We start from the raw sequence: 21,816 nt of genomic DNA on the forward strand, positions 1-21,816 counted from the left end.
CACTCCCCTGCTGTGTTCCCTCTCTCGCTGGCTGTCTCTATCTCTGTCAAATAAATAAATAAAATCTTTAAAAAAAAAAAAAAATGATCATTCAAGAGTTTACATGTTATGGAAAGAACTGACGGAGAAGGGGGTGTGACAAGAAGGGGCAGAACTGGGGACACTGGAGGCATTCTTACCCTGCGTGATCAGGAGCAGGGGACAGCTGCTAGCCCATCAAAAGGTATGCAGTCATAAAACACTATGTATTGCTGTCCCAGCACCGCCATAACTGAGTCCCACAAACTGGGTGGCTTAAAACCAGAAACTTATCATCTCACTGTTTTCTGGAGGCCAGAAGTCTGAAATCAAGGCATTGGCAGACTTGGTTGGCTCCTTCTGGAGCCTGGGAAATAACTTGCTCCGTGCTCCCCTCTAGCTTCTGGTGGCTTCTGGCAATCCTTGGAGTTCCCTGGCCTGTGGCTACTTCACCCTTACCTCTGCCTATGTCTTCACACGGCCTTCTTCCCTGTATGGGACCCCGGCATCTGTGACTCTCATGGCCTCCTTAGAAGGACGCCACCAGCCATAATGAATGCAGAGCCCACCCTAATCTAGTATGTCCTCATCTTAACCAGTTACCTTACGAAGATCCTATTTCCAAAGAAGAACATGTTCTGAGGTCGAGTTTGGGGGGACATGAATCAATCCGGTACACCGTGACACGCTCACAGGTGAACTTCCCATACAAACTTGGCAGTCGGTAACGGTAAGTGCATTCCACAGCCTTCGCTCACCCCTGCCTCCTGTAACCCGCCTGGCGGGTTCAGGGGGTTCTCAGCCAGCATCTGCTGACTGATGCATGAATGAACCTATTGATTCAGCACCAAAGCCCTTCTTTGCAGCAGGGATCTACTGAGTGATAGCCTCTCTCTTCCATAAGCCCTGCCTGCCACCTCCAGGGTCATTTTCTCTGACGTGGACTAAGGAGGTAAAAGAAAAATCAAGATGCCCACACTGCAGAGCGACCCGAGTGCAGAACCCTGCCCGGCTCTAGTGCGCCCCCTACCTCTCCAGCCTCCCACCCACTTCACATTCATCACCCATTACCTGTAACACACTGAACTTGCTTTGGTCTCTTTCCAAAAAACTCGACTGAGATTTAGAGAAACCACGGTCTCTCCTTTCACGTCCATATAGAATCAGTTTCTGTGCAAGTACAAACTGGGATAGGCACGTTTGGGAATAAAACGCACGGGACATTAGACAAGCACACAGGTCAGTTGGTGAGAGCAGAAGCACCTCTGTCCCCTGACTCCACACCCTGTGGCCCCCGGGATCCCGGGAATAGGATCTACAGGGGGTGGGGGATGGGCGGCACCAGCCAATGAGAGCCATCTGAGAGCCCTCCCCCTAGGCAGGGCCCAAAATGTGGTGATCAGCAGGAGGAAGGGGACAGGGGAGGGATAGGGTGGCAATCAGGGAAAACTCTGTAAAGCAGTGATTTTTGAGCCGGGTGGTAGAAAGGGAAGGAAGAGATTCCCACCCAGACAAGGCTAAAAAAGCAGACGAATGAGCAAGGCATAGGCACAGGGACGTGAGCTAACCCAGCATGTGCGCGGACCAGAAGCTTTTCTGCAAAGCTGCCATACTCAGTGCATGGTGGAAGTAGACTGCAGAAGAATCCAGTCCAGAGCATCACCTGCTTTGATATTTCAGAACCTCTTTCTGGGTGGTACAGACAGCACAGACCAGACAAGGGGCGGGGTGGAAGGACAGACAACCAAACACGTGGTGGTCCCAAGTGGTGGCAGTGGATGCGCAGAGCAGTGGATGGAGCCTAGTGACAATCAGGCTGCCGACCCCATTGGAGCTGATGACACAGGGACGTGGGAGGTAAGGCAGCGGGAGGCAGGTTTCTGGGAGCCCCACAAGCACCTGTCACAATCCCGTGCTCTTTCTTATAGAGCTGTTCCCTCTGCCTAGACACCCTTCCTCCTACCCTGCACCTGGCCCTGAGCCTAGCATACTGGGGCCCCAAAAACTCTTGCAGAAACCAATGAATGAATATGTGTTTTGTGTCCCAAAAAGGAAAAGATAATATAGATGAGAAACTGGTAGTTATCTACTTTGGGCTGAAGTCCAAACTCTTTGTTTCCTTTCCCAACCCAATAGGGCTGGAGGGGCTCTTTGTGGCTGCTGGAAGCATTGAAAACAGAACTGATGAATTAACTATAGGATGTCCCTCATTCATTTACTGAACACCTGATAAGTGCCAGGAACTCTAAGGGGGGGGGGGGGGTACAGCTTTGGGGTGACACAAAAAGTGAAGTTTGTGGATTAAACCCCAGGGAGAGTTATGATCCCAACTGTTTAAAAATTACTTTTAATGCTCTAACTTCCTGGCTCTACTGTTATCTTTGTTGCTCCCGTATTTTCCCACATACATCATTAGGAAGGAAAACATTTTGTGAATTTATTTTAGAAAAGCTGAGCAACTGTGCTCCACAACTTATGGGGAGGAGAACGCAGAAAGGAGACGAGTCAATGAGAAACGTAAAACCCAAGAGCTTGAGGGTAGGAAGAACGGACGCATGAAGGAGCAAACCACAGACACAGAAACTTGAGGACAACAGTCTTTGTGCCTCAAAGCAACACCTCTGCCTTCCTAAGCCTCTTCGTGGGGGGACCGTTGAGTCATGCACCTGGCAAAGGTCACAGAAATGAGCCGTGAGTTGCAACCCCTTTATTTCATTACCTGTTCTCCAGTAACTCACGGAATCGAGTGCAAGCCAACCCGAGGGGGGAAGGCGGGCTCTCCCTAACCTCAGACTCTTGCGGAGAACAGACCCAAGCTCCTAGAGAAGTAACAAGGCTACTCTACAACGTGTGAGGAGGAATCACTCTGCATTAGTGTCCATTCCTCAAGATTCATAAAAAGCTCTTCCCAAACAAACATCAACAGAGTACAAAATTGTCAGTGCTCTGCCCACAGTCTTGGCCAGGTGACCATCAGGAGACCAGTGGCCCACTAGGTTAAGGCCATGGTGACAGACAAAATTTTTACAACTAGTATGGAGACGCTTGCCATGATGGGTATTACCTACTAGTTGCCAGAAGTCTAGGGAATCTGGGGGAGGGGCCGGGGCAGCCAGGGGCCACCCAAGGGGGTCTGCTTCTCCACTAATATGGTAGAATTTCTCTAGTATTAAAAATTATTATGAGATAAACACCAACTCTGTATTAAGAGCCTTAGAATAGGGGTTGGGAAGCTTTTTCTGCAAAGAGCAAGACAGTAAAGATTTAGGCTGTGAGGGTCCTACGTCGCAACCACACACCTTAGCACTGTAGTATAAGAGAAGCCAGAGATAAGACGTCAATGAGTCAGGGCACCTGGTCGTGACCCGGTGTAACTCTGCAAAAACAGGTGGCAGGACAGACATAGCGCACGCACCCTAGCCTGCAACCCCTACCTGACAACACGGCAGAGCTAATCCAACCTTCAGCCCCAACTGCAGGGTAGCGCGGTCTTCCCCACGGATTCAACCAACCACCAGGGAGCCTCCCGTGCAGACTGCAAGAGACTGAGTCAAAGTCTGCAGTCAAACACCCCCGCCCAAATGAAGGTACTCACCCAGAGAAATCTGTAGTGAGGATTCCATAGTGGAAGATGTATATTCGGCTGACGTGGCATATCGTAAGGTATCCCATTGCTACAAAGAAGGAGTATCTGAAACCAGAAACAGGATCAGAGGATTACGCGGGGCAGCAACACAGTCCATTTTCTCCTCTTCCTCTCCCTCACTCCCCACACGCAATCCATCCCAAAGTCCTCTCTGCTCCACCGCAAACCCAGTCCCTGTGCTCCCCTCCTCTGAGCATTCATTTTCTGGAACCCTTCATCTTTTGTCACCAGGACAGTACAACAGGGTCACCCCAGGAGCTTTACGAACTGCAGACACCTGGGCCTCACCCCGATATTTGGGCTTCGTTGGAACAGGGTACACCCAGCAGGTGGAATTCCAGCGCGCAGCTGGAGCCGGGAGCCCCTGACCTGGAAGGTCTTGCCCTCGGATTCTCCTCTTCACAAACCATCGCGCTTACACCAGATCTTTGTAAGATACGGACCAGCGTTACACTGCCGACCACTCCCTCCCTCGAACACTTTGTTCTCTTGGCTTCTGTTCTTCTTGTTTGCTTCCCGCCTCTCTGGTTAATTCTTCCACGGCTCTTACCCAGCTTCTCTTTCTCCGCTTACTCCTTAGGTGTTAGTGTTCCCAGCGCTCTGCTTGGAACCCTTCCTGCCCAAGCCTGAGGCTTCAGTTACCATACTCAGGATCATTCCATAGCTCCTTACGGAGACTGGCCCTGACCACATGGTATAAACCGGCAACACACACACACACACACACACACACGCACACGCATGCCATTCAGAACACTCATCAATTTGTAATTACACATATGTGACATTAAAAAACAAAAATTCAACTGAGTAAATTTGGAAGATCTCATTATCTTAAGTAATTGGCACTTAATTGGATGTGGCAGCAGCACACCATCTAGAAAGTAGAGGGGAGCTCCACGGAGTGGGACAAAATGGAAGGTTCTTACAGGCAGAAGGGTGGAATAAGGACGTGACTAGGAAAAGAGGAGGGATGGTTTCCGGCAAGGCCACTTTCCCTTAGAGGGAAGCGTCTTAAAATGCAGATGACCTCATCTTCCCTTTGGGGGATGGAGAGGGCCCACGTGACAGATCCTCCTTGGTGCTGCCCAGAAAATTCCTGGGTGACTGGGGAAGACTTACATTTCTGGGGGAGGTTGAAAACTGCAGTGAGGTTAGGTATTAAGCCCCAGTCTGGTGAGTCCACGTGTTTCATTCACAAGAGCAGACGACCGTGTGCTACGTGAACCAACAACTAAATCAGTGTGACCTGGCTTAAAAGCTCCCAATGGGTCCCACTGTCCAGTCACATCACAACTCCCGAACGTGACATGCGATGTGCTTCACGCACTGAGCTCTACCTTTCCCTTCTGGACTCCTCTCCAGCCACACTCCATGTGCACCTTATGTTCAAACTACACCAGCTACTCACTCTCCACAAACAGTCTCCGTTTCAGGCCAAAGGTCTTCCACATGCCCCTTCCCTTGCCTGCAACCCCCTTCCCCATCCTCTAGGCTACCTGCGAACTGCCTAATTACCAGGTAAGGCTCAGCTCCCAGTCAGTCCCCGGCTCAGGCTCACCCCACCCTTCCCATCCCTCCTCCAGCACAATTCATTGCTCCACTGCCAGCATTTCTCCAGCCCTGCATGCTGACATCCATTATCACAATGCTGAAAGTGCACGCGTGTGTCTGTTACGCCAACTCCCTGTCACCTTGAGCGTCCCACCCTTGACCATAGAAGGGGTTCGTGTACTGTTAGTTGAAATGAACTGAAAGGAGTACATCCAACATTTTAAATGGCTCAGGAGCCCCTCAAAACAGACACGAATGCAGAAGCTATAGCATTTAAACATGGGTCATAAAACAGGGAAGTATTTTCTCATATTAAATTATACTGAGCTTCACAAATGCACATTGAAATAACTCATGATGACTAGCACGACCTACGGAATGGTGAAGTAGAAATAATAAAAACTCATTTGGTAGCGAGGGAGAAGCAGACAGTGGGTGTGAAAGAGTTCTGTAAACTCGAAAGCACTACATGTTTTTATGTTCTCTTTACTGTTCTTTACAAAGATGTTAGGACACAGCACACACTTTCCCAGCCTCAGGTTCATCCTTAACCCTTTCCAAAACAGGAAGATGGCAAACAAAGTGAGTGACTAAGAGAAAGGAGCTCTCTGAAGTGCAGAGCAGAAGCAGAATGGAGTCTGTGAGGCCCTTCTGCCTCCAGCCTCTCTTTCTTTCTCTAGCCAGCTCACGAGGGCCAAGGCAAAAGCACAGAGCAGATTTAAAAGACAAATTCTCCCAGGGCCCTTTTGAATGCAACCATGCCTGCTTCCTCTTTCTCCTCAACAGGAGTTAGATCCATACCTTCCCGTGCTCCTCCACCCAGAGAGAAAAGCAAGTTCAATTCACTTGTGATAGTAAGAGCTACTTATCAAGGATGGTGTCAAGTACTGTGTCCCAATGCAACAGGGCAATGTATTCATGCTCTAGACAAACCTGAAAAATCTAAGGAACCCAGGAATGGCAGAGAGAGTACATATTCTGGAGAGAGACCAACATGATTTCAAATCCCAGCAAGGGCAAAACTCATGTGAGAAGTCCAGAGTAGTTATTTTAGGAAGGAGGGGTGTGAGAGAGATTGGGGCAGAGTGATGACAATACTCCCCTACTGATCTAGGCAGTGGTAACATGGATGTATTCAATTTGTGCAAATTCATTGATCTGTATACGTATTTACTTCTCTGAGCTTTCATTTCCTCACCTTGGTGGGGCAGGGGGTGGGGGGGATATCTGGATCCCATAGAATTGTCCTAGAAAGAATATATTTGCAATAATAATATGAAATATTAAATATATTAAATGATACACTCAATAAGACTTTATATGTTAAAAGCAATGAAAACTATTTAAAAGAGCTTGGCTTAGCACTGGGCACAAAGCAGGAATCCCCACAATTGGTCACTGCATTGTCCCATCCTGACACGAGGCTGTCAGTCTGAGGAGATACAAACCGCATTCTGTTCCAGGTGGTTCAGACGTAATAAATGAACACCTACGATTTCTGTGCAATATAGTGGCTCGGGAAGGAAAGAGAGCACGTGCCCCAAGCATTCTCCAGACAAAGACAACGATGTGTCCAGAAACGGGTTAACTCCCCATTGCAGCAAAGACTGACCCTCCCCTCCGCTTCCCAGCCAAGTGACAGAACTCAAAACTGGCTCAGCCAGGGGAAGAAAACAATTCACAATGAATCATAAAATCCTGATGCTGAAGAAAACTTCAATCCCACCTTTTATGGGTGGGAAATCTGATGTCCAGAGAAGCTGTGTCAACTGTCTGCAGTCACACTGCTAGAAAGAGCCAGATTTCCAGTCTGATGTTCTTACTCTGCATCAATAGGAAGTAACTTCCCTCCATCAGGAACCACGAACCACTCCCTACTTCTGCAATCTTGGCAACCACACAAGCAAAGAAAGAGGGGAAGAACTTGTTCTGGCGTCCGTTCTGGTCTTATGACACGGCCCTCTGCTACCACAATATTATGGTGGAACAGTCATAGCCTGTCTGTAAACCGCTCAGCTTGGCCAAGCCTGGAGTGTTCCATTCCTGGCCAGAGACGAACACTCGGCCCGGCATGGAACGAGCATGCATGGAGTTTCTTGACCTTCTGAAACATGGTCCACACCCCATCGGCATCACACAAGTGTGGCAAGAGCTGACAGGTCACAATTTGTAAGGTCGTTAAAAATGTGCTACAGAGACGTAACAACATCGATTGTTGAATTGCTTCGAAACTCAAGTTTGGGAAAAGCCAGACATTTTCACCTCTACACACACACACACTAAAAACAGCATTCTGCTATAATATGAAGCATTCCCAAAACCCGTTCTTAGAAATATGGATTTCCTCTTTCCCTTATGAAGGAGTGACACAATCCCTCTCAAGGAAGGCATTCAGAAGAGAGAGGATCACAAGTCAATTTTTCAAAGTTCATCTGGACACAGAGTTGGGTGAAAATAAAATTTAGAATCATGCAAAAATATTTTCCCTTGAAAACCAGACATTTATTGCAAGTAATTTACAAGATTATACACCAGAAAGTTAAATTTCAATGATTTTCAGAAGGAAAACTATGTGCTACTCGTCTTATTAATCAAAGAGCCTTCTGAAATTGAAAGAAGGCCATCTGCTTTTTCAGAAAAGCCATCACAAAAGAAGTCATCACAGAGCACATGTCTTTTCAAAGGTGTTCAGTCATTCATTCCATAAATATTTACTGACCCTTTACTTGTGCCCGGTATTGTTCTAGGCTCTGAGGACACAACAGTGAACTTTGTTTTCATAGAGCTTACATTCCAGCACTACTGAACGGCAGAATTATTACTGAGGTTTCACACAGACTCCGGGAAACACAGACGATGCTAAACAGATAACCCAGGTGTCCCAATCGATGATCCCAGCATGCTGCCTTCAAGGCAGAATTAAGTGACTTCTGTAACTCTTAAATCAAAATATCACAGTAAGAATACTTCCTCTGTTAACCTTTGATAATACATATTTGAAGTGCATGAAGTTTCGACATAGGTACACACCCAGAAAACCACAGCCAAAATCAAGGAAACAGACACATCCATCACCCTCTCTGCCCCCTCCCCCCAGGCTTCTTCCTGCCTCTCTGATCCCTTCCCCATCTCCGGGGACTGTCCCAGCCCACGTAACCTCCGATCTGATCTCTGCAACTACAGATTAGTTTGCATTGCCCAGAACACAATTTCTGTGGGGTCCTCCATCCCGCCTATTTATTCAGAGGATACATCCACGTGCCTGTGTGTTATCAGTCAGTCCCTCCTTTCTATTGTGGAGTAGTATCCGGCTGTGGTTTCCAGTTTGGAGGCTACCAAAGCTGCTTCTACTCCGACACCTTTGCAAAGCGTCCTCTGAATACTCCCAGCATTTAGGGGCCCCCGCCTCTCCTTCTGATACCCCAGAGGACTTAGGATATGCTACCTGTGGCCGGCCAAATGGGGAAGGTACCCCTTTACCCTGAACACATTTCAGAGGTCACGAAAAACCTCACGTGGCCTGGTTTGCTCCCAGAACCTTACCTGTGAATACTGGATACGCTTGCGGTGACCATGATTCCGTAGCTAATAAACACCAGCACAAAAAGGTGTACGGAGTACCTTTAAGACATCACGGAGAGAAGGAGGAGCACTGAATGCATTTCAAATTAACAGGCCTACTGGACGCCCATGCCACTGCTCCACCCCCGCCCCCGCCCCCGCCGACAAGCAGGTGAGCTGTGAAATCGTGTTTCTAGAAGAGAAAATAAATCAAGTGTTTTTGCTCTGTGTAATTAAGGTACTGGATCTTGAAATGGCAGCAGGAAGTCGTTCCATAAATGGAATACTTATGCTTTCGCATACATACAACCAAGAGTCCAGAAACCTTCTTTCTTTAGAACTTTTTGTTTTTGTTTTTAATTTTAAAGCACCAGGACCCAAACTGACCTTCCCCAGACACCACGACTTTCACCTGGGAGCTGATTCAAAATACTCATCATCTTTTCTCACGTTTTTATTGGAGGAGGAAGAGCAGTATTCTAGTATCCCGAATAAATTCACAAATTTCCTTAGGCTGTACTTCTAGAAAGGATGGTTCCTAAAACTGCCCCCCTCCCCCAGAGAAGAGCCACTCCCAGGGTCACTGGCCAGCTTACCAAGTAGAGGAGAGTGCCATCTATAGACTCTCCCTGTTGAGGAATGATTCGCATTTCCTCAAACCAGCACTAAAACTATTGTTCTACTCCAGGCACAGGACTAACACCAGTTACCTCTAGCGGTAATGCAAGAAAGACACCAATATCTACAACAGGGAGGAAAGGTTCCTTACTGAAACCTTACAGCACTCTATTTACACCACCCAGGAGAAGCACCATTTGTAGAAAAATTCAGCAACTGAGTTCTAACGGGTAGTTGATTGGTTCTAGGTTCTTTCAGCAAATGGACATTCCTGGAACATTCCCATTATTCTACGATAGGAGTAAATACATTTCTTTCCTCGGTGCCTGGGAAATGCCAAGAATACGGCCACAAGACACCCGAATGACAAAAGATTAGAATTTCTGAGGCTCATACTCACCAGCCAAAACAAAAGATGACGAAATAGATGCCGAAAATGGTGACAAACGCATGCCGGACATCGGGACTGGTTTTACCAGGACTCATATAGATGCGGAACCAGAACGCAGCAAACAGAGCAAAGAGCTGGCACGCCACGAAATTCACCTGTGCGGGGGGAGAAGCGAGAGAGACTCAAAACCTTTACCCTTTTACCCGTGTGCAAATTCTCTCTACTCTCTCCAGACTTCCACCCCAAGGTGCCTCTGAGACGTGGACTTGGATTGTTTCCTCAGCAGAGTGTTCGTGTGGAAAAAGGTTCGGGAGACTGAAAATTTACCATGCCCTCGGCTGCTGGAAGAAGCGAGGAAAGTCTCCCATCCTTTAATGCTAGCCAAGGTGGCGTTCCCACCCACCCACGGAGGGCTTTTTAATGTACAAGGGCCTCAGTGACTGTGGGGTCAGTTTGCCGGGTTTCTTTTGTCCACGCCCACGCGCCGCCCCCTCCACGCCCAACGTTATCCTAAGATAAAGCACCTGTTCCCAGAGTCACAAATGCACCAAATCCATGAAGCTTCCTTCACTGAACACGTAAGAAACTAAGTGCTTCTCTCCAAAGTCATCATCAGCTGTTTTGACTCTAATTTTGCTCATTTTAAATTAATACCAAATTAACACGAGCGTTGCTCGAGCTCAAGGGGTGGCGGTAAAAATCCACACGTGAGAAGAAACAGCCCCGCCTTCAACTTCCAAGCCTACCCTGCCCTCTTATGCAAAACGGGCAACAAATTGCCTTAGAAAAATCTCATTGGTCTCTCAAAAATATTGGACCTGAAAGAAAATATAAAAGATTTCCCTGATGCCCATGGGAAAGATCAGCTGATTTAACCCCAAACCAAAATATATCAAGTGAGGTAACCATTAACGACACCTGGGAAAGCGATTCAAACTTCGCAGAATATTTGGAGTGAAAACTTCACTTTTAGAAGACACTTAATGGAAGAGGGGTGGAGGATATAAATATCTGAATAGAGCCTCAAATTCAGCCTCCACAGTTTTTCACACTACAGAAAACCGTAGCTGTTACTGACATTCATTAGGGCTGCCTCTGAGGTGGGGCTGGAGGCGGTAGCCTCCGCCCACCTGAGCTCACTTTGTTTTCCCAGTAAAAACCAAGACGACTTCGGACCCGGATGATTCACAGAAATACTTTCAGAGAATTTTTTGTTTCATTTTTTATTTATTTTATTATTATTATTATTATTATTATTATTATTATTATTATTATTATTATTACTACTACTACTACTACTACTATCATTATTTTGAGTAGGCTCCATGCAGGGCCAGAACTCACGACCCTGAGTTTAAGACCTGAGCCGAAATCAAGCGTTGGCTGCTTAACCGACTGAGCCACTCAGGCTCCCTTTTTGTTTTGTTTTTAAAAGTTGGCCGTGCTGCGTTTCCCCCTCTATTAGATTATTCGTGTTCCCCGGTCTCTCCAAAAACTTAGTCCCACTACTGCCCACCATCATTTCCTACCCTGAAAGACAGAGAGGAGGGGAATTGTAATCCTAGACTACATCATGGGGGTCATACCTTTATTTTTTAATTTAAATTCAATTAGCCAACATATAGCTCATTATTAGTTTCAGATGTAGAGTTCAATAATTCATCAGGTGCATATAACACCCAGTGCTCATCAGATCATGTGCCCTCCTTAATGCTGTCACCCAGTTACCCCATCTCCCCACCCACCTCCCCACGGTCATACCTTTTTATGTAGCCTAAATACACCATCACCAACTCTCTCTCTCTCTCTCTCTCTCTCTCTCTCTCTCTCTCACACACACACACACACACACACACACAAGGGAGAGAAAAATAACCATTTTAGCACGGTTCAAAACATTAAGGAACTGGCAAGTAGAAAGTCAAAGTTATGGGAGTGCCTGGGTGGCTCAGATGGTGAAGTGTCTCCCTTCGGCTCAGGTCATTATCTCTGGGTCCTGGGATCGAGTCCTGTGTCAGGCTCCCTGCTCAGCTTGGTGGCTGTCACTCAGCTGCCCAGACTTCCTCAGCTGAGCTTCTCTTAAAGAAGGTGGGTCCCAGGACACCTGGGTGGCTCAGTTGGTTAAATGCCTGCCTTCAGCTCGGGTCATGATCCCAGGGTCCCAGGATCGAGTCACATCGGGGCTCCTTGCTCAGCAGGGAGCCTGCTTCTCCCTCTGCCCTTCTCTCTGCTTGTGCTGTCTCTCTGATAAATAAATAAATAAAATCTTAAAAAAAAAAAAAAAAAAGAAGGTGGGTCCTTGCAACCCTCCAAGAAAGAATAAGGCTCACCATACAAACACTCCATCTGATCTTGTCACCCCAGTGATCAATAAAGAGGAAAGAAAGGCTCACTAGGTCACTGACAGAATCTGCCATTTTTCTGCCATCATAATCTGAATGCCCTCCTTCTGACCCTCAGGGGTCAGCTGGGTGACCTTAGGCAATTCATTGATTAATTTTGCAAACATTTACTGGTTAACATTGTATGCCAGATACTGGGGACAGCGGGCAAGACACTGTCGCTACAAGCAAGTCAAGAATAGAAGACTTACGTGCTCCAGGTTTCAATATTTTGGGGGGAGGGAGGGACCAAATGTGTGATTTGGGAGACCTGATCTCCTGATGTCTCTTCTGGCTCTAATGGCCTCTGATTCTAACCTAATCCAAATCCTTTCCCTTAACTGTTAGTAGTTAAAGCCTAAACGCAAGACTTTGATAGGGACTGAAAGCTTCCTCCCACACACAGACACAACCCACTCCCCTGTCCTCTTGCCGGGAGTGAGTCATGGATGGCTATCTGTTCCCTGGCAAACTGTTCCAAGGCAAAAGTGGAAACACAGCAGCGCCGCTTAGTTCTACAGGAGGCTTCTAACAGAATTGCTTTCAACTACCAGATGTACATCTTAAAAGGCACAAGCTGAACCACTGTGAGACACCACTTCGCACCCATGAGAATGGCTATTACTTAAAAAAAACAAAATAATAAGCGTTGGCAAGGATGAGGAGAAATTAGAACCCTTGTGCATTGCTGGTAGGAGTGTAGGATGGCGCAGCCACTGTGGAAAACAATATGGCGGTTCTTCCAAAAATGAAAAATACAATTATATATGATCCAGCAATCCCATTTCTGAGTATTTGCCCAAAAGAACTGAAAGCCAGGTCTGTCTGGAAGGAATATTTCTTCATCCCTGTTTGTAGCAGCACTATTCACAACAGCCAGAAGGTGGAATCAACCCAAGTGTCTTATCAACAGATGAATGGGTAAACAAAATGTGGTCTACGTACACAATGGAATATTAGCCTTAAAATGGGGGAAATTCTGACCTGTGTTACAACATGGATGAACTTTAAGGGCATTATGCTAAGTGAGTAAGTCAGTCACAAAAGGACAAACATTGTATGATTCCACTTAAAGGAGGTACCTAGGATACAGTAAATTCATTGAGACTGAGAGTAGAATGGTGATTCATAGTAGACTGAGGGATGGAGGGAATGGGGTTATTATTAACAGATACAGAGTTTCAGTTTTGCAAGATTAAAAGAGTTCTGGAGGTGGGTGGTAGTGGTGATTGTGTAACAATGTGAATGTCCTTAATGCCACTGAACTGTACTATAGGCTTAAAAATGGTTAAAATGGAAAATTTCGCATTTAACTATTTTACCACAATTTTTTAAAAAATACGGGCTGAAGCATGACACCAATTTCTTTGCATTTGCTACGTCATATCAACTCTAGTAGCTGGTATGAACTATGACCATCTCTGTGGCCAACAGTGGCAGGCTGCCATGACAATTCATGTAGGAACTGAACGAGATCTTTGCTTCTTTCCTCTATATAGGACCAGTAAAATGGAAGACACTGTTTCTCAGAAATATAAGTCACAATGGGTTTGATTTGATGTACAGGATCTGTTTCCAAATAATGCTGAAAGGATGGGGAGAGTGGAGTGAGTATAAATCAGTGGTTCTCGACGAGGGATGACTTGCCCTCCCAGGCAATGTTTTTGGTGGTTAGAATCAGGAGAGGTGGTAGGGGAAGGCTCCTGGCATCTAGTGGGTAGCGGCTGGGACTACCTCTAAACATTCTAAAAGACACAGGACAGCCCCCACAACAAAGAATTTTCCGGCCCAACATGTCAGGGGAGCCGGAGTTAACAAATCATGGATCACGGTATAGATGAAACAAGATTGGCAATGAGGTGAAACCCGAGTGCTGAGCACACGAACATTCATCCTACTAATCTCTCCACTTCTGTGTATGTTTGAGCCTTTCCAAAATAAACAGGTTTTAAAAATTACACAACTCTGGAAAGCAAATCACTGGCCTGAGATGATACAGATACTAAACTCTGGGGACTCCTAGCAGTTGAAACTAGGAAGGTCTCTTTATCCAAATTGGAGAAACACCTAAGTGAGTGAGGATACACACACACACACACACACACACACACACACACGCACACACACAGAAACAAACCAAAACAATAAAGGGATCATGTCATCTTACATAGTAAAAAAAAAAAAAAAAAAAACACCTTTTATGAAATGATCCAACTTCCATAAGAGTGTCAAATGATAACAATTACGAGAGAAGATCTACCTTCAATAATCATCACATGAAGAAGAGCACTGGGTGTTATATACAACTGACAAATTACTGAACACCGCATCTGAAATTACTGATGTACTATTTCTTGGCTAACTGAATTCAAATTAAATCATCATCATCATCATCATCATCATCATCACATGAAGTACTTGTGACCGCCCATCCTAGACCAGCAACAGATCCAGTGGTTACAAGAGTCAACTCAGAGCCAAATACCTGGCAAGACCAGGATCTACCACTCACTGGCTGAAAAGCTACGAGAATTTGCTGCATTTTGACTCTTAGTCCATGTGACGGGGGTAATAACAGGGGTACCACTTCACAGGGTTGTTGGAACTAAAGACTATATTAAGATTACTTAAAACAGTGCCTGCAAGGATAAGCACCTGCTATTAATATTATTCTATACCCACTACATTAACACACAAATTATGCATACAATAACTCAATACACAGTCACTTCTGTTGAGCTATTATGAACTGGCTTCCTCAGTCTCTTCCCTGCTGCCCTTTCCCACCCAACGTTCAGGCAGCTGCCAGAATTTTCCACGTGTCCTTTCTTCTGCAGGCAGAGACAATGCAGCTCATGACAAAGAGTCAATGTCAGGGTTTTCCAGCTCCCAAGTAGGGTTTCATAAACCTAAAGTAGAGAGAAATCTGAAAAAGTCAAAGCAGCCTCTACGAGTTTAGGAAAGGAGTCTGGAGGAAAGATGCGGGTATCTCTGTAGGAGATTGGTCGCCTGGCTTCTCGGAATGCAGCCCTGGGAGATGGCCAGCACTGTTTCCAAGAGGCTCAGAGTGTGATGAAGTACATGGACCAGAGGCATCACTCCGGCCCCTCTGCCAGGCTCTGAGGATAGCAGAGAGGCCAGCAGGGAGCTGGAAGGCCGGGGGCGTTCTTGCAGTTGCACGGAGGAGAACAGTAGCATGAACCTGCTATCGGGAGCTGCAGGGTAGAGCCAACAAGCAGCGCAAGAAGCCAACGCCCAAAACCAAAAGGAGAGGCTCCGCTTGAGCAGGGACCAGCAGGGCATCAAGGCACAGGGACCCGAGGCCCTCACCAAGGCTACAAATGTCTGTAGACCCCTCAGGGCTTAGCTTATTCCTAGCGGGAGAGGTAGACAAACCTTGAACATAACCCGCCTTAAACAGCAAGGGAGCTGCCTATAACTGGCAAACTTAGCTTGACGGCTAAATTAAGTTTAGCCGGGAAGAAGTGAACCGTTACATTTCTTGCATCTCTATCCGTGGCTATAAATTTTCAACCCACTGTCATCACCCCAGTCAGAAATGTGCACAAAATTTTACACACAAAAAAAATTTACCTCAGTATTATCTCTACTAGCAAGAAGAAGGGACCTAAAAGTTCAACAACTGGTAAAGACATTGGTTAACACATGAAACAACTCAAGGATGCGCCTCGCGTTATAATCGTTTTTGAAAGTACTGTGGTAGAATTTGTTAGGAGCTGTACTTTCAACCAGTTCCTGGAGATCGATTCACTGGATGACAAGAAGCAAAATGCTAAGAAGTTGTGAAGGTTGGGGCGCCTGGGTGGCACAGCGGTTAAGCGTCTGCCTTCGGCTCAGGGCGTCATCCCGACGTTATGGGATCGAGCCCCACATCAGGCTCCTCCGCTATGAGCCTGCTTCTCCCTCTCCCACTCCCCCTGCTTGTGTTCCCTCTCTCGCTGGCTGTCTCTGTCTCTGTCAAATAAATAAATAAAATCTTTAAAAAAAAAAAAAAAGAAGTTGTGAAGGTTATTATTTATAAGACAAAAAGTAAGATCTCCCTTTCAAACACAGGACAAGAAGGATGGTAATTAATGGTAAAGCCATGCAGTATAACAGTATCAGACACGGGCATTATAAAGCACCTGTAATAAAATGAAAAGCGTTTGTTATAACTAATTAAAAAACACAGAATATAAAATTGTATGTATGCTTACAGCTGGGTTTAAAAAAAAACAATAGTGGCATTAGGAAAAAGGCAAACATAACATGCAAAATGGAATCGAGGGCTGTTTTGCAGGGTGACAGGAATCCAAGACACTTTTTTGTAAAATTTCTTTTTTACGATTTATAGTTGTCAACTCCATGTGGAATTTCTCACACACACACAATCAAGGCAATCTAAGAAACTCTTAGAAATTTCCATTTAATTCTACGTACTCTAGCTTCAAGGTTGCACTTATAAGCACCTACTGCAGATAAAGTTGAGGGGGGAATTAGGCATTAAGAGTAAAAAACCAACCTGTCACAAGCTTCCTCTTAAAGAAAAACCTGTTTTATAGGGGGCGAAATGTCAAGGGTAACTGTGGGGATGGCCAGAGAGAATAAAAATATGTACCACAGTGCTCTTGCATAACCCTTCCCGTGTAAAAGGAACACGGGCGATGCCTTTACTTTTGTGCCGATGCACCCCCTCCCGAGCTGAAAAGAAAGCTGCACTTTCATTTGTGATATCCAACAATATGCCCCACACAATTACAGCATTGTGTGGGTCCTTATGCATGAGGGAACAGTAGAGCACAGCTGTTTTGATCAGACTCTCATCACACGCAAGCCTGACATACCTCGGATTCAACAAGCCCTGGGAGATGGCTTGCATCTCTACGGCTCTTGCAAGATTTCAAAGTCACTGCAAGAAAACCAAACACACGCCCAAGGGTTTGACTCCCTATTCCACCAAAGCACAACCAAACTGTGCTGCAATTTTCAAATATACGTCTTAAATCCCTCTGCTGAAATGGGCCGCGAGAAAAGCGTTATTTGGGGATGTCTGTTCCATGGCCTTCCTATTCTTCCAAGAAACAAACTTTGCCAGGAGCAAAAAACGTTGCCTTCGTCCTAATGAAGAGATGTGAGCTGTCTATTTTTAACTAAGAGCAAATATTAAGAGTCCAAAATTATTTCCTCTACGACCCGGGCTCACCAAGGAGGCGCAGGCGGCCGTCCAGGCCTGGAATGTTTCTCTCAGCAACACTGCCTTATATGCTCCCGGACAAAACCAATCTAATTAAACAATTCCTTCTTCAAAGGCAAGCCATTCCTCCTCCACAAACAGTACTCTTTTGCATGGCCTCCTACAAATAAATGTGGCTGGAGAAGACTGCAAGAAATGCTATTCCCTTCTGAACCACAGAACAAAACGTGTTTGTACCATACTCTTGGCTTCTTTGTGCTTTTCAAAGAGATCCCTGTTACGCTTTCATTGCTAAGCAGTTTGGAACCTCAGCAAGAAATGCTTTAAAATTTGTAATGAGCTGATTTTTTTTTTTCGAAGCCTATAGATAAGCAAATACAAATGTCATTCATTGCGTGCTCACCACGTGTGGGGCACGATCCTAAGCCTTACATAAATGATGTCACTGAAACTTTGTAACAACTTCCTGGGAATACATATGAGGAGAAGGAAAAACAAAACGGTTACGCCCGGTGGCTGGATTCACAAAGCTAGCGAGTGCCAGAGCTGGGGCTGAAAACCTGACCTTAGTTCTCACTCAGTACACCGTACCTCTTCCCCTCACCTCAAAGGACCACGAACCGGGGAGGCTTAAACAAAAGAACGTTATTGTTGGGGCGCCCAGGGTGGCTCAGTCAATTAAGCGGCCGACTCTTGGTTTCGGCTCAGGTCATGATCTCAGGGTCATGAGATCAAGCCCCAGGTCCGGCTCTAAGCTCAGCATGGAGTCTGCTTGAGATTCTCTTTCTCCCTCTGCCCCTCAACCCCCCATCGTCTGTGCTCTTTCTCTCTAAAATAGATAAATAAATCAAAGTGTCAGCTTGGTTTCTGCTGAGGCTTCTCTCCTTTTCTTGGAGATGGGCCACCTTCTCCCTGTGTCTTCCTGTGCTCTCCTCTCGTGGTGTCTGTGTCCAAATGTCCTCTAAAAATAAAAATAAGGCTTATCAAAATAAGGCTTATCAAAATAAGGCTTATCAAAATAAGGCTATCAGTCGCTGGATTAGGGCCCATCAAATGACCTCACTGTAACTCTGTCTCTTTAAAGCCCCTCCCTCCACATACAGTCCCATTCCGAGGTACTAACGTTAGGACTTCCAACATTTGGATTTGGTGGGGGACCACAATTCAACCCATCACACCGCTCAGTAAAAATCGTCTATACTCAAACACCTGGAACGAAACAGACTTCATTTTCCTTGCTCCCACGTGTGGAAAGTGCGCAAGCCCTACAGGCAAGGCGGTGAGGAAGCTGTGAGTCTTGGCATAACTGGGAGCCTCCTACTCCCTGGAGGGGTCTCTCAGCCCACCACACAGGAGAGGGGCTTCCCAGCTGCCGGCCCCGCCTCCCCTGTGTCCCCTCCCCCCACAGCTGTCAAAAGCTCATTGGCAGGACCACCTGGGTGGCCCTGGCGGTTAAGAGGCTGCCTTTGGGGGAGGGAAAAATGAATGCGAAGAAATCAGAGAGGGAGATAAAGCAGGAGAGACACTTGACTCTGGGAAACAAACTGAGCGTTGCAGAAGGGGAGGTGGGTGGGGGATGGGGTAACTGGGAGGGCATTAAGGAGGGACGTGATGTGATGATGAGCGCTGGGTGTTACATGCAACCAATAAATCATTGGACACTACATCAGAAACTAAGGATGTACTATATGTTGGCTAATTTAATTTAAATAAATAAAAAATAAAAAAATAAAAGATAAAATGTTATGTAATAAAACAAAAAGAAAAGTCTGCCTTCAGCTCAGGTCCTGATCCCAGGGTCCTGAGATCAAGTACCACCCCACTCACTGATCGCGCTCAGCGGGGAGTCTGCCTCTCCCTCTCCCTCTGCCCCTCCCCCTGCCCCTCCCCCCTCCACGCCTGCTCTGAGGCTCTGGCTCTCTCCCAAATAAATAAATAAAATCCCCTCCCCCCCAAAAAGCTCATAGGCCTACAGTGGATTTACACAATGTGAGACAGTTCATTATCCCTTAGGCTTTGTTTCAAACGCACAAGTTTTAAGTAATAATAGGCATGGATAGAGCGTGTACATTTTCTGAGCTCAACAACTGTTGGCTGTTACTCTAAATGTTTCACACGCATTACCTCACTTAATGTTCTCAGCAAGCCTCAGTGTCCTACTGAGGAATCTTAGACACAAAGTGAAGGGCCCCAAAGCCTCTCAGGCACAGAGCAGCACCGAGACTTAAACGTGGCCATTGCCTGAGATCGCTTCTCAAGATCTCAGTCTTGTAGGGTGGGGAGCAGGGACCTGGATCAAGCGGCTGGGCTCCAAACCCTTTCCAACAACAGTTCTCTGAGGCTTACACAGACTTTCTCTCCGGAGTCTGTGTACTCCCATCAGAAGCCTCCTTCCCCCAGTTCAGAGTGCGTCATCCAGTCCCTCTGGAATGAGATAATCCCTCTCTTAATTTGCAGGAAAAAAAAAAAAAAAAACATCCTGTGTACTTGGTTCGTTTAGATAGCACAGGAAGACTTGTGGCTTACCCTAGTCTGTAAATATCATGTCATATATTAGTTATAACTTAGAATTAAAACCCTTTAAAAATGAACTCCGGTGGATACAAGGGCAAAAAATGTTTATGCTGTCTGTTTAGCCATGGCAGAGTCAAACCTGCAAATATGTGGGTGACATGGTATTTAAGGATCTGCCCCCAGCTGGCCTCCCACCCCATAAATCATATCCTTTTAATCCTGGGCCAAGGAGGCAGGGAAGACTGAAAAGAATTTGGGACCATTTGAGGAATCCTGCAAACCCTGTCCACAAACACCCACCCGTATCCTCTGGAGATATGATCGCCCCACTAGAATTAATTCCACTGATAGCCAGGTGAAAGTGACAACAGCAGCAACACATGACTAGCAGCAGGGTGTGTACAAGCTCCTGGGCACTGCTTTAAGTCCTTCTGTGTTACTCCTTCAACATTCACAACCCCTTGAGGCTCTTTGAGGCATTCATTTTACAAAAGAGTAAATTAAGTCAGGGAGAAGTTCAGACATTTTCCCAAACATCACATACCTAGTGTATAGCAACACTAGAATTTAAACTCAGGGAATCTGGTTCTGGAATCCGCCTGCTGAGCCACCACGAAGGATTCCCTTAGTTAAACCTCCACCTGTAATCCCAGCATCTCCTTTTCCAGGTGAGGGACGTGGAGCCCAGAGACTGTCAGTGACTTGGCCTGGGTCACACAGCCACCAAGTGTCAGAGCTGGACAAGAACTAAGGTGTCCTGACTCTAGCCTAGTGCACCTGCTTTCTTTACCAGCCTTGGACGTGCGAGGGGAGTAAGATGGAATGCAGGAGGTCAGAGAGGACCATCTCAGAATAAGGTCTGAGTGAGGAGCCTTAGACGGCCAGCGGGAAGAAAGGACACACCCTGCAGAAGGAAACACCACTGACCTAGGAGGCGCAATGTGTGGGGCAACTTTATAATCTTTTCTTATTAAGATATCATTGACATATAACATACCAATTTCAGGTGTATAAAAGAGATCTGATATCTCTCTCTATTTTTTTAAGTTTTTATGTATTCACTTATTTACATAATCCCTACATCCAACATGGGGCTCGAACTCATGACCCTAAGAACAAGAGTCACATGCTCTTCTGACTGAGCCAGCCAGGCACCCTTGATATCTGTATATATCATGAAATGATCACCACAATAAGTCCAGTAAACATCCATTATCACACATTGTTACACATTTTTTTTCTGGTGATAAGAATTTTTAAGATCTCTCAGCAACGTGCAAGCACACAATCCCGTATTGTTAACTACAGTCACTGTGCTGTGTATTATGTCGCCATGACTTGTTTTATAACTGGAAGTTTGTGCCTTTGGACGCCCTACACCCATTATGCCCGCCCCACAGCCTCCGCCTCTAGCAACTATCAATCTGTTCTCTGTATCTGTGAGTTCTGGGGGTTTTTTAGATTCCACATGTAAGTGATATTTGTCTTTATCTTGTTTCACTAGCAAAATGCCCTCAAAGTCCATTCATATTGTCACAAATGGCCATTTTCCTTTTTTATGGCTGAATAATATTAAATATTCCGTCACACACACACGCGCACGCACGCACGCGCACACTTCCTTTATCCATTCAACCATGAATGGACGCTGAGATTGCTTCTATGCATTGGCCAGTGCAATAGCACCACAGTGAATATCAGAGTGCAGGTATCTTTTCAAGTTATGAGTTTCCATTTCTTTTGGATAAACACTCAGAAGTGGAATTGCTAGATCATATGGTAGTTCTATTTCTAATTTTTTGAGGAACCTGCATGCTGTTTCCCAAAGAGTTTGCACCAATTTACATTCCCACAAATTCCACATCCTTGCCAACACTTACTATTCCTTGTCCTGTTATAGCCAATCTGACAGGTGTTAGGAGATGGCTCACTGTGCTTC

General features: G+C 46.0%; 1 protein-coding gene across 1 annotated transcript in view; it reads right to left on the minus strand.

Moving 5' to 3' along the window:
• Nucleotides 1–21,816, minus strand: part of MBOAT1 (membrane bound O-acyltransferase domain containing 1) — a 108,661-nt gene that overhangs the window by 42,415 nt on the left and 44,430 nt on the right. Inside the window, exons 2-4 of the mRNA XM_026511569.4 lie at nucleotides 9,798–9,943; nucleotides 8,762–8,839; nucleotides 3,614–3,709 (exon numbers count right to left, since the gene is read on the minus strand). Coding sequence (XP_026367354.2) covers nucleotides 3,614–3,709; nucleotides 8,762–8,839; nucleotides 9,798–9,943 — 320 coding nt within the window. The remainder of the gene's footprint in view (nucleotides 1–3,613; nucleotides 3,710–8,761; nucleotides 8,840–9,797; nucleotides 9,944–21,816) is intronic.

Source organism: Ursus arctos, unplaced genomic scaffold, assembly GCF_023065955.2.
Source record: "Ursus arctos isolate Adak ecotype North America unplaced genomic scaffold, UrsArc2.0 scaffold_31, whole genome shotgun sequence".
In the NCBI taxonomy this organism is placed as follows: Eukaryota; Metazoa; Chordata; class Mammalia; order Carnivora; family Ursidae; genus Ursus; species Ursus arctos.